Here is a 13,535-nt window from a genome sequence, read left to right as displayed (position 1 = left end):
AATTTGTAAAAAACACTAAATGGAGTCAAATATCACTTGAAAGAGTAAAATATTAACACTAAATTGAGCATAATTGACTCTGCAAAAATGAGTAACTTTTACTCCTTTTAGAGATGACCAAATGTTTTATGAAATAGAGTAAAACTTTCTTCAATTTAAGTACATTTTACTCTGGCAAATTTACTGTGTACATATGTGTTTTGAATACAATCTTTGCTCTGAACATTAGGTTCTCATTTTCTGATACATACACACACATTGCTAAGGTTCAGACCTTCATGGTTACCAAATAGACCCAGTATATTTGTGACTTAATATACTGAATGTGTTCGTTTAAGAAGATCATGATCTATAGTGTCGAATGCAGCAATAAGATCCAGCAAAACTAACAGAGAGATGTAGCCTTGGTCTGAAGCTAAAAACAGGTCATTAGTGATTTTAACTAGAGCAGTTTCTGTGCAATGATGGGGCCTGATACCTGACTGAAACTCTTCAAAGATATTGTTCTCTTGTAAGTAGGAACATAACTGGGCAGACACAATCTTTTCTAAAATCTTAGACATAAATGGGAGATTTGAAATGGGTCTATAATTTGATAGTGTGTTTGGATCCAAATGAGGTTTGTTAATGAGGGGTTTAAAACTGCCTACTTGAGAGGTTTAGGGATGTGACCTGAAGACAGTGAGGAGTTAATAATATTCAAAAGAGGCTTACTGGCTGTATGTAACACTTCTTTCAGTAGTTTAGATATTTATAGATATTTTGGAAATTATATATTAATTACTGTATGTATGTACCATTATATACATTATATTGCACCATTCTATCAAAATATCACTTTTTTTTTTTTTATCTAATGCTGTAAAGTGAACTAATCGTGCTATAATCCTGGTTTCTAGGTTCCCCTTAATAGAAAAAGCAACTAAGTTTATCTGTTAAATGGACTTTCAGTCATTGTCTTCTTTCTCTCTCTCTCTCTCTCTCTCTCTCTCTCTCTCTCTCTCCAATATTTCTGTAGATCTGTAACAGTTATAACAAATGCAGTATGCTAATAACATACTGTCGTGTGAAAAAGAAAGTACACTCTCTCTGAATTCTTTCAGGACATCAGGGCATAACAAAAAATATCTGGTCCTTAACCGGTATTGGAATTAAGTAAATACAACCTTAGATCAACAACCCCTGACATGTTACAAAGTAAATGCCAAAATGAGGAAGCTTGTATGAAATCATGTACACTTTGAACAAAACGCTTGTAGAACCACCTTTAGCAGCAATAACGTGAAGTAATCGTGTTCTTTATGACTTTATAGGTCTCATATCATTGTGGAGGAATTTTGGCTCACTCATTTGTTAATGCACAGCTCTCCTAAAGTATTGCCACAGCATTTCAGTCAAGTTGAGGTCTGGACTTTGACTGAGTCATTACAACACCTTGACTCTGTTTATTTCCAGGCTTTCTGTTGTAACTTTGCTGGTCTGCTTGGTATTATTGTGCAACTTTATCTGTTGAAGCCAAACTTTAGCTGTTGGAGAATTGGCCTCATATTACATTTTAGAATACTTTGTACATGTTGCCAACTCACAGTCTGCAAGGTCTGCCCAGGTGTTGTGGCTGCAAATCATCACCCCTCCTCCACTATGCTTGACAGGTGGTATGAGGGGTTTGTGCTGATATGCTGTGTTTGGTTTTTGCCAAGGTGGGGATGTGAATTATAACCGAACATCTCCACATTGGTATCAAGTCCAAAGGACATTGTTCCCAAAGGCTTGTGGTTTGTTCAAATGCAACTTTGCAAACGTATGCTGTGCTGCACTCGTTTTTTCGGAAGAAGAGGCTTTCTCCTGGCAACACCAGCGTAAAAAACGTGCCAAATCAAACATGTGGATGATCCGCTGTGGCGACCACTAATGGGAGAAGCCGAAAGAAAGTTTTATTTATATATATATATATATATATATATATATATATATATATATATATATAAATTATTAATTATTATACATAAAAAAATAATAATAAATATATAAATTATTATTATTATTAATATATAAATATATATAAATATATATATAATTTTTTTTTTTTTTGTTATTACTATTTTGCCTAATACCTTTGACAAAAATAACGTAATGCCACTGTTCGAGCTTATATTTTGAAATATATGGGTGAACGCGGGCGGAAGTTGCGTGTGGGCCAACTTCCCACATTGCGCTCAGTAACACATGTGAGAAGAGCATGCGAATATGGATTACTCTTGTAAGTGGAGTGGTTTAGCCACTGCTCCGAGCCTAAAACACCTCACCGAGGTCGGATTTGGGTTTCCAAAAGAAAGCCAGCATGAAGCCGTGCAAGATCTGGTGAAAGCGCACATCGAGTCGTTTGATCAAGCGGTTACTGATGGACTATGCAGAGTGATTCAGGTCAGTGCTCTTCGCCGAGGCTCACGTGGAGCAGTTCCATCAGCATTACTGTCATAATGAACAGCTTTATCATGACACGATATTCATATTGTATTATACCTGAAAGTCAACGAGTTACACGCAAACGCACATTGTACTGCTTTACATTTGTTTGTTTATTCTCAACCCTGAATGTATGTTCAAATCTGTGCTGGAACGCACCTTAAGGCTTCTTAAAGTTTCCTAATATTGCTCTACACAACTCCTAAATGCAGTAATGAAGTTACAGTCTGCATGCTCTTTGAATGTTTACATCATATTTCCACTATATATTGTCAGATTTATTAAAGGACTAAACAAAGGCAACATCATATTTTAACTGCTAATAACCTACAGTACTAATAGATCTCCAGTTAATCGTGTTTGGTGCTGTGAGGCCATCTGCAAAATCTTGAGGCTGTATTACTGTTGAACAACACTTGATATATCAAAATAAATATAAGTACCACATACCACAACGAGGTTGAATTCTGGGTTCACAAAATGCATCTCAAGGTGTAGACTAATGTTGTGTAGCAGCAGCTCTGTCAGTAGTGTTATGGATTAATTCACTTTTCTAATGTTATTTCTGTAGTAAGTGTTTACATAGATTATAGCAGAAGCTCCACATGAACTCCGTGTAGTTGTTGATATGGTGAAGCATTCTGTGTGGAAATGTATATTTGACATTATGGAAGGAGTCTCCAGTGTCAGTAGTTTGTAACACCTATAGGTATTTGTTACATTCCACTACAGAAAGTCTTGGGATTAAAACTTTGTAACATGTTTATTTTTACTGTAATCATTTAAAAAGTTGGAGAGAAATACATAATATATATATATATATATTTATTTTATTTATATTTAGTTAATAGGGGACAAACTTACACTTATAAAGAACATCTTTTTCATTTTTATCACCACATTATCTGTGTGAAGCCGCTTTGAGGCAATTCATTGTTAAAATGCTATACAATAAAAATGAATTAAATTAAATTGAATTAATGGCATTACATTGCTTCATGTTTAATCATCTTCAGGCCATTCCTCCTATGGAGTTCCTGTTCAAGGGAGACAGAATCAGCCTATCATTTGTGGAAGCTACAATCCAGAAACCCGCTGTGACCAAAGGAGGAATCTGCAAGGAACTCTGTGTGTATCCTGCTGAGTGTAGAGGAAGGAGGTGCACGTACAGAGGAAAGCTAGTGGTAGGACGGATTGACGTTTGCGCAATAAACCCAAATATCTCAGCAAACATGTTCTTTATTTTACTTTATTTTGTGTTTCTGTGCACAGGCAGATGTTAGTTGGTCAGTCAATGGGGTGCCTAAAGGAATCATTAAGCAGTCAATGGGACAGGTGCCCATCATGGTGAAGTCCAAACTGTGTAATCTTCATGGCCTCTCACCGAAAGAGTTGATAGAGCACCATGAAGAAGCAGAGGTAAAAAAAAATAATAAAACCAGTAGTGCAGTTCCTGGAGAAAATTTCATTTTCTTTCTAATGATTCTTTCATCTTTTTTCCACTTCTGTCCTGTAGGAAATGGGTGGCTACTTCATAGTGAATGGTATTGAGAAAGTGATCCGCCTGCTCATCATGCCAAGGAGGAACTACCCTATCGCCTTGTCAAGACCAAAATTTAAAAGCCGTGGTCAAGGCTACACTCAGTACGGTGAGTTGTAACGATGTGCTGTCATGGATATGAATGCAAAAGTTTGCGTTCCTTTGATCAAATGACATGTATGTTATTTATACCACAATGCTTTGGGTGTTTAACAGGTGCTTTAAAGTAGCAAAATGGTCCTATTGTAAATGCAAAAATATTTATAGTAAAAATTAAGTAAAGTTTTTTGAATGTGATATATTTTCTTTAATAACCATTCCTTTGCCTTTCCAGAAAACTCTTCCATATCCTCTTAACAGTTGTATTTGTCCTTCCATTTTCTCTTTTTTTTTCTGTAATAACTGTTAGGTGTCACCTGGTTTCAAATAGTTTTTTTTTTGTTGATTGTATCAATATATTCAACCTTTTTGTTGCATTTCACAAATGCAATCTCTGTGTTTTCAGGAATTTCAGTGCATTGCGTCAGGGAGGAACATACATCCATTAACATGAACCTTCACTACCTGGACAATGGAACAGTCATGCTCAACTTCATTTATAATAAAGAGCTGTTTTTCCTTCCCCTGGGCTTTGCTCTTAAGGTAATGCTGATTGCTACACTGCTTATTAAGCATAGGCTATGTTTACATTACTAGGTCAAAGTAAGAGATCTGATTTAGCTTCTGGTGCATTTTTATGAATGTGAACCATATAGATAGATTTAAAATGGAAAATAAAGTAGCATGTAATGTAAGCATTACAGTATTACTTCCCTTAGATCCATGTCATATTTTTAGTAATGAGAGTACCGAAAGTGACCACTCATTGGATTCTTTTTTATTTCTTTGTATGATGATGTTCAATATATTTATATATGGTGTCCAGGCCCTAGTGGATTTCTCAGACTACCAGATCTACCAGGAGCTGATAAAGGGCAGAGAGGAAAACTCCTTCTTCAAGAGCTGTGTGTCGGAGATGCTGCGCTTGGTGATGGAGGAGGGCTGCACTACCAGAGTGAAGGTGCTCGACTATTTGGGAGAACGCTTTCGGGTGAAGCTGAACTTGCCAGAGTGGTACACAAATGAGCAGTGTGCTAAATTTCTCCTGGAGTAAGTTCATTTTGTAGAATTGAATTGTTAGTCATGGCAAACTAACAATAACGATAAGTTGCTTTTTTTTTTTGTTTTTATTGTTATAAGTTCATGTATTTGTAGTGTCTAAACATTTTTTACCCCTTTTGTCCACAGTGAGTGTCTGTGCATTCACCTGAAGTCTGACACTGAGAAGTTCTACATGCTTTGTCTGATGACACGAAAGCTGTTTGCCTTTGCCAAACAGGAGTGTATGGAGGAGAATCCAGACAGTCTAATGTGTCAGGAGGTGCTCACACCTGGACAGCTTTATCTAATGTTTCTAAAGGTGAGCTTGATCGGTCCCCAGCAGTGGTGTTCAGCTGAATGAGATTTTGCGATTATAAATATAGTGGTCATACCACAAGATGCAAACCAATTTGCAAAGAAATGCAAAGATGAACTACAAAGGTTCTGGAATTTTTTTTTACCTTAATTAAATTGATTAAAATAGAATATTATAGAGAAAGAAGAGATCGGTTTAGGATCCAAAGCATGAAAGCTCATCAGCATACTGGAGGTCGTGTGATAGCTTGAGCTTGCATGGATGCTTATGAAATAAGTTAACTAACCTTTATGAATGATGCAACTCGTGCTGGTAGGAGCAGAATAAATTTCTGACATCTACAAAAACATTCGGCTAATTTCCAGCGAAAGTCATCTAACCAAGAGGAACATCATAGTACAGCATGAAAGTGGAAAGTGTTAGACTGGCCACGTCAGCATTTAAACATTTTCTGTGATTTTTGTCTGTTTATCCTTTTAGTTCATGGCTGACTGGTGTAAAACCCATGTAAAATGGTATATTACTACAATATAGGGATGCTTATATGAAATTAGACATGATTGTTCTCTCAGCAAATGATTTTACCTATTACAACTGGTACACGCTTCTAATAAAGTAAAGTTTTTCTGTATATATTTTTCAGGAGAAATTGACGGCCTGGCTGGTGTCTGTAAAACTGGCCTTGGATAAGAGGGGCCAGCGAGTCGGTGTACTGACTGCCGATAACCTGACTAAAGTTCTCAATATGGGCACTGATCTCACCAGAGCCTTTGAGTACCTGCTAGCTACAGGCAACCTCGTCTCCAAAACGGGTATCGTGGCATAACAACCAAAAGCTGAAGCTTGGATTTGTTGAGCTACACCTTATGCTGATTAAAATGTCTCTCTGTCTCTCAGGTCTGGGTATGCTGCAGTCCAGTGGTTTATGTGTTGTGGCTGACAAGCTCAACTTCATTCGCTATTTGTCCCACTTCCGGTGTGTGCACAGAGGAGCAGCATTTGCCAAGATGAGGACCACAGCAGTGAGAAAGTTGTTACCTGAGTCCTGGGGCTTTCTGTGTCCTGTGCATACACCTGACGGAACACCATGTGGTCTGATGAACCACCTCACGGTCCACTGCGAGATTGTGGCTCCTGTTCACTCTACTACAGTGCTCCCTGCCCTTCTCTGCTCACTAGGTAATCAACAGTAATAGGTCATTAACAATAAATTGATTGAGTAGATCCTTTTCTTATTATATACAATTTCTTTTAGTTCATTAAAGGTCAAGAGCTTTTCTCTTTGGCAGGTGTGACTCCAGTGGACGGAACTCCTGGTCAGCCATACTCCTGTTGCTACCCTGTCATACTGGACGGCAACATGATTGGCTGGGTTGAGAAAGATCTTGCACCCTCATTGGTTGAATCTCTCCGCAAGTTCAAGGTTTGTACCACTTGCACAAAGTTTTTTTTTTTTTTTTTGCAACCACTGACATCATACAATCATCCTCACTGAAACATTATTATTATTATAATTATTATTATTATTGCTATTATCATCAAACTTTTGGGGGGTCTTTGACACATTATGGAAATTTATGGATGAATGCATGGCCAGATTACATCTTTATAGAATCTAGATTATTATAATTTTTTTTTATGTTTGTGGCTTTTCAACGTTTTGCTTCATTTTTAAATGAACCTAACATTGCATACATTTTAATACAGTGCTTATTTTATGTGGAAATACAGATTTGTGAAAATTGTGACTGAAATATTGAGATAAAGTAAGTTAGTTCACCCTTCTAATTTTATTGTCAAACACATTGTTTCCTCCTCTTACAGGTGATGAGGGAGAAAAAGATTCCTCCTTGGACAGAAATTGTTCTAGTTCCTCAAACAGGTAAAGCAAGCTTGTACCCAAGCCTGTACCTGTTCACTACGCCATGCCGGATGATGCGACCAGTCCGCAACCTCACCCTTGGGAAAGAGGAGCTTATTGGCACCTTTGAACAGGTCCAACACCATACTGTCAAACTCACATGATTTATAATGCATCATCAGTTTTATGTCATGATATTCATTACTGACTTTTACTACCACTGTTAATCCACCAAGTACCAGCAAGGAATAACAGGAGTGCGCTGGTATAGGAAGATAATCAATGACAGGGTGGTGTGATGTTAAATGGAATTACTGTTGCCACATTCGTGTATGGCATGTCCCGAATCTTATTAAACCACAGCAATTGATTTTATAATTTGCATCCATTTATAGAATTTGTTTGTTACCTATTGTCAAAACAAGCTAGTTCTTTGGAGCGAGGCTCTTTAGCAATAGTTCATTAGAAAACAAATGCAGCTTGTCAGTTTACTTGGAACTGTCAAAACTCTTAAAGATGCTCTCTTTTGAAAACGTTGAGATGCTGGAGAATCCTTAATGTTAAATAAATGTCTCCTTACATAATGCTTTACTGTATTAATTTTTAAACTGTTGCGCTTTTGTTTCATTTCTTTTTATGTAGCAGATCGTCATAGAAATGGCAACATTTTAGAACGTGCTCATTTATATTAACCAGTGCTTTGTATGGAGCCATCTCTTGTCAGGGTTTCTGTTATAAAAAGTAAATTGATGCCTTCTGACCAATCAGAATGGAGCATTTAACAGCGTTATGACATAACTAGTGTGTTGGTGTATAACATTTACAATGGAAGAATGGGGCATTAAGCCAGTATTTTTGCTTTGTGTTTTAGCTCTACCTTAATGTGGGGATATTTGAAGACGAGATAGAGCATGGTGTCACCACCCATCAGGAGTTGTTCCCTCACAGCATGCTCAGTGTGGTGGCCAGTTTCATCCCCTTCTCGGACCATAACCAGAGTCCTAGGAATATGTACCAGTGCCAGATGGGTAAGGTTGCTCTACCATGCCAGGTGTACTAGATTCAGCTTCCAAAGTTGGATTTACTGATAATTTTAGGCATTCCCTATTATTATAAAAAAGAAAAGTATGCTTTAGATACATTTACTATATTTAATAACTTTTTTTTTTTCTTTTGGCTTGTGGTATACAGGTAAACAGACTATGGGTTTCCCTCTGCACTCTTATCGGGACCGCTCGGATAATAAGTTATACCGCTTACAGACCCCCCAGAGTCCTCTGGTCCGTCCTGTCATGTATGACCACTACAACATAGACAACTACCCCATTGGAACAAATGCTATAGTTGCCGTGATCTCCTATACAGGCTACGATATGGAAGATGCCATGGTCAGCATTGGTTTGTCTTTAATTATTAAACATGGAAAGCATGACTTATGTCATAAGTGTGCCACATGGTTAATTAACATTTCTTGTCCAGATCGTGAACAAGTCGTCCTGGGAGCGTGGTTTTGCCCATGGCTCTGTTTATAAGACTGAGATAGTGGACCTGTCGGAAAAGGTAAAAGCTGAGGAAGGTGTGGTGTTTGGGTCTAAACCAGATGACCCTAAAGTGTCTGGCAGGTTGGATGCAGATGGATTACCGCCTATCGGAACCAAGCTGAATTATGGAGACCCTTTTTACAGCTACATCAACCTCAACACAGGCCAGAGCCATGTTATCTTTTATAAGTACGTTCTCGCTACTGATTACTCTGAATTAAAATCGTTTATACAGTTAAAATACCAGTACAGTGGCTTTGAAAATTTACATTTAAAAAAACGATTTAATCCCTACTACTGTCTGTTTCTCTCAGGAGTCAGGAGAGCTGTGTGATAGACAACATCAAAGCATGCAGCAATGAAGCAGGATCAGGGCGCTTTAAGCGTGTATGCATTACTATGCGAGTACCACGCAACCCCACGATCGGAGACAAGTTTGCCAGCAGGCATGGTCAGAAGGGTATCCTAAGTCGCCTGTGGCCAGCAGAAGACATGCCTTTCAGCGAGAGTGGCATGACCCCTGACATCCTGTTCAACCCCCATGGTTTTCCATCACGTATGACCATCGGCATGCTGATCGAAAGCATGGCAGGCAAATCTGCAGCGCTGCACGGCTTGTGCCACGATGCCACCCCATTCACCTTTTCGGAGAAAAACTCGGCCCTTGAGCACTTCGGCACCATGCTGAAGGCGGCAGGTTACAATTATTACGGCACTGAGCGCCTTTATTCAGGTCTGAGCGGACTGGAGCTGGAGGCAGATATCTTTGTGGGTGTGGTTTATTACCAGCGCCTGCGCCACATGGTCTCTGACAAGTTCCAGGTCAGGACGACAGGAGCGAGGGACAAAGTGACCAATCAGCCACTCGGAGGGAGGAACGTGCAAGGTGGCATCCGGTTCGGAGAGATGGAGCGAGATGCCCTGCTGGCTCACGGTTCGTCCTTCCTGCTCCACGATCGGCTGTTTAACTGCTCGGATCGATCTGTGGCTCAGGTGTGTGTGCACTGTGGCAGTTTGCTGTCTCCACTGCTTGAGAAGCCACCCCCGCACTGGTCAACCACACGCCATCGGAACACTATCTGCACACTGTGCAAGAAGAGCGACGCCATTGAAACAGTGGCTGTCCCCTATGTGTTCCGCTATTTCGTGGCTGAACTGGCGGCAATGAACATTAAAATTAAACTAGATGTGAAGTAGACCTGTATTTCAACATGCAGCACCGATTCTTATTCTCATGCATCCTATTTTCAGAGCATTGTTTTGAGAAGACAATGTACTCATCAATGTTGGTTATTTTTATATAGAGACACTGTTAAAGATGCTTTTTTCCCCCCTTAAATTGTTTAACATTCAGAACTTAAACACATCAAAGTGCCTGAGGGTTTTTTTTTCCCCCTTTTGCACAAAAATAGAAAAGAAATAAGAAAAAAGACTGCTATTACAAGATGGCATTAGCACCTACCAGTGACCCCAGAGTCATGTGGACATCGGTTTTGCCGAATCACTTATCTAGAAACCCTGCTGTATATTTCTGTTTGCAGGTGGTTAATATGGTAAATATGATATGTATTTGAAGACTGTACCTCATTCTACAATATGCAACACAATATGACTGCTATGAGGAAAAAGTTAGGTCGAGAAATAAAGTTCTTTTATTAAAAAGAAGACCTCAAAATCACCTGCTAATCTATTACCATCGCCATTTTTGTTGATCTCTATAATGTTTCATATAATGATATGAAAGTCACATCACCCAAACCTCTGTATTATTACAATAAAAGTATTGAAAAAAAAAAACCCATGTGAAAAAAAAATCAGTGTCTTACAACTTACACATTTTATATATATATATATATTAAATGTATAATTTTTAATAAGTGAAAGTAGGTATGCAAAATGACATGCTTAAAATTGTTTAGTTTTAAATAACTGCCATACTGTAGCTTTAAAAAATATCATTTCAGCTTCGCTAAAACACCAGGCAACTCGAGCACTGAGGGAATGGTGTAATCAGGAGTCACACAATTCTGTGGAAGAGCATCTGCGTTCTTGCTAATCCACACTGTAGCACGAACCCCTGCGTTAAACCCACCCTGGATATCGGTATCCAGTGAATCGCCCACCATGATGCAGTCTTGTGGCTTTACTCCGAGTAGCTCGAAACAGTGTGTGAAAATGGAAACTGCAGGCTTCTGCTCAGAATAGTCTCCTGCCACCACCAGAGCACTAAAGAGTCCCTCACATCTCAGCGCCTCCAACTTCTCCCGCTGTGTCTGGGCTTCACCGTTAGTCAACAGCAGCAGTTTGTATGAGCGCTTTAACTCTTGCAGCAGAGCGAAAACTTCAGGAGTTAATGCTAGAGCCTGAAGACGGGTGGTTTTCCATGTGTAGTAGCAATCTGAGGCCAGAGCACGGCCACAATCCACACCTTCGGCTTCCTGCAGGGCCTCATGCCAGTGATTTATCCGAACGTCATCTATGGTTATGCCTGCAGATGGGTCAAACTGTTCCTCGTAAAGTTTACGGGCAAACCGCTTACAAATGTCGCTGGTGTTTGCGTCCTTAAGTTTACTTCTCAGCAGCTCACATACCTGTCAGGTTTATAAAACAAGGTTTAGTAAGTAACAGTATTGCTATTTTTCAGATATTAAGAATATTACAGAAAAAATACTCAGTAAAAAAAAAGTGCATAGTATTTAACCATTTTCACCAGTATTTTGTACAGAATAATAACCATAATGTTCTTTCTATAACTTCTTTCACATTTTGCTGACATATCCCATGCAACATTTAAAAGACTTAGACATATACATATCAAGAATTCTGGTGTTTCTTGTGACACATTGTGAACAGAAGACTTAAAACACTGAAATAACACCAAAATAAAATAGAATTATGTGATTTACTTGTTTGAAACCACATCCTAACTGCTGTTGCTGCTTTCTTCAGTGTTGAACAGCAAAACTGTCAACATTTCCTGCTTATTTTGTATCGGAGGAACTTTGATTAGAAAAGAAAAACACAATGATTTAGGATGACAGTGGGCAAAATTCAAGCAGAGTTCAATGCAGTGTGATGTTGCTATATGATTTGGATAACTGCATAAATGAGCAGATGCACAGGTATTCATTCCTAAATAAGTGGAGGGGAGTGTGTGCATGTTTTATATATAGTTCTATATGTTTTATATAAGTTATTTGTCTTCAGTAACTGCTGCACCCTCCTCAGGGATGCAGACCCCAATCCCAGGAGTGCAAAGTTGGAGAATTCAGTGAGCTCTACTAAACGTTACTCTGCCACCTACTGGTGATGATAGTTTTCGTGTAATGTGGGTAATTAGTGTACCTAATCTACCTACCTGCATGTACAAACACAGTACAGATCAACTGAAGAACTCCGAGAAAACTCAAATAAACACTGGGAGAACATACTAAACTCTGTACAGACACAAACATGAAATCAGGACCGCTTATTAAACCAGTAACCCTGGAGCTGTGATGCATTATTATTATTATTATTATTATTATTATTATTATTATGACGATGATTATTATTCAGCTATAAGTCTGCATTCATCTTAGCATTATATATTATATTCATTATATATTATTTATAATATATAATGAATATAATATATATCAGTATAATCATATTATATTATTCATTATATATTATATTCATTTATATAATATATATTATATTCATTATATATTATATTCATATAATATTCAGCTATAAGTCTGCATTCATCTTAGCTGCTGTACCTTAAGAGGAAAAACAATACTACTACTGCAGCTACTCCTATTATTATTATTATTATTATTATTATTATTATTAATAACAATAATAATAATAATAATATTAATCAATCACCACACACAGAGATTATATATATATATATATATATATATATATATATATATATATATATATATGTATATATATATAATATTATATATATATAATGTTATGCAAAAAAGACAATTAATAGTAAAATCTAAATAAAGAATAATTATATAGAGTTTTGTTCCTATCTGGTTCTAATGGCAGAGATTTGAAGAGCTTCAGCATGTGAGCGAGTTTAATGTCACTGAACTACAACTTCCATAAGCCCCTTCCTTTCCACCACGATCACAGAGATCTGTCGTAAAAACACTTCCCTATTATTTTAAATACAGCTTTTTCTTTAATGAAGTGTGGGTTGTATTAAATAACGAGTAATCATGCTATTTATTAAATCATGTATAATTTGGTGTCCTCGCTCAGTCTCCTGTCTGAACTCTCCTTACCCTGTGTAAAGCCAGCTGTCCCGCCCCTGCAGTGTCCACCAGAGTGTTGTCCAGGTCAAACAGTATGGCTGATATTCCTCCTCTCTCCATGTCGATCAGGGGAACCTCAGATCCTGCGTTAATACTGATCACAATAAACCATTCAAACATTCAGGAAGTGGAAGAGCAGTATCGACACGTCAGCAGGACGTAACCCAAAATACAGGAAGTGAATTTAGCTAAGCATCATGGGAGTTGGATTTTATTTACAGCCCGCCTAACTCTTCTTTCTTTCTTTCTTTCTTTCTTTCTTTCTTTCTTTCTTTCTTTCTTTCTTTCTTTCTTTCTATCTTTCTTTCTTTCTTTCTTTCTTTCTTTCTTTCTTTCTTTCTTTCTTTCTTTC

The 13,535-nt window shown here is 37.9% G+C and overlaps 2 protein-coding genes across 2 annotated transcripts; one reads left to right on the top strand and one right to left on the bottom strand.

The window, feature by feature from the left end:
• Positions 1-2,201: 2,201 nt before the first annotated feature.
• On the top strand, positions 2,202-10,169 carry polr1b (RNA polymerase I subunit B). The gene is made up of 15 exons (XM_046835190.1): positions 2,202-2,424; positions 3,483-3,650; positions 3,739-3,885; positions 3,983-4,115; positions 4,512-4,648; positions 4,932-5,155; positions 5,294-5,465; positions 6,106-6,274; positions 6,360-6,641; positions 6,752-6,885; positions 7,287-7,457; positions 8,195-8,351; positions 8,515-8,711; positions 8,803-9,053; positions 9,179-10,169. The coding sequence occupies exons 1-15, from the start codon at positions 2,248-2,250 to the stop codon at positions 10,059-10,061; spliced, it is 3,402 nt and encodes a 1,133-aa protein (XP_046691146.1). The 5' UTR covers positions 2,202-2,247; the 3' UTR covers positions 10,062-10,169.
• Positions 10,170-10,504: 335 nt separating this feature from the next.
• Positions 10,505-13,334, bottom strand: LOC124376215 (N-acetylneuraminic acid phosphatase). The gene is made up of 2 exons (XM_046835202.1): positions 13,154-13,334; positions 10,505-11,455 (listed from the first exon to the last, which is right to left on the bottom strand). The coding sequence occupies exons 1-2, from the start codon at positions 13,301-13,303 to the stop codon at positions 10,820-10,822; spliced, it is 786 nt and encodes a 261-aa protein (XP_046691158.1). The 5' UTR covers positions 13,304-13,334; the 3' UTR covers positions 10,505-10,819.
• Between the last annotated feature and the right edge of the window lie 201 nt (positions 13,335-13,535).

The sequence above is a fragment of the Silurus meridionalis genome, chromosome 2 (assembly GCF_014805685.1).
Source record: "Silurus meridionalis isolate SWU-2019-XX chromosome 2, ASM1480568v1, whole genome shotgun sequence".
Lineage (NCBI taxonomy): Eukaryota > Metazoa > Chordata > Actinopteri > Siluriformes > Siluridae > Silurus > Silurus meridionalis.
This window is presented reverse-complemented; position numbering and strand designations above follow the sequence as displayed.

Coding starts and splice junctions, on each gene's coding strand:
- polr1b (XM_046835190.1), top strand. CDS start 2,248: ATGGATTACTCTTGTAAGTGGAGTGGTTTAGCCACTGCTCCGAGCCTA. Junction 4,649..4,931: donor CCCTGGGCTTTGCTCTTAAG/GTAATGCTGATT, acceptor TATGGTGTCCAG/GCCCTAGTGGATTTCTCAGA. Junction 8,712..8,802: donor ACGATATGGAAGATGCCATG/GTCAGCATTGGT, acceptor TTTCTTGTCCAG/ATCGTGAACAAGTCGTCCTG.
- LOC124376215 (XM_046835202.1), bottom strand. CDS start 13,303: ATGTTTGAATGGTTTATTGTGATCAGTATTAACGCAGGATCTGAGGTT. Junction 11,456..13,153: donor GACAGCTGGCTTTACACAGG/GTAAGGAGAGTT, acceptor TAAACCTGACAG/GTATGTGAGCTGCTGAGAAG.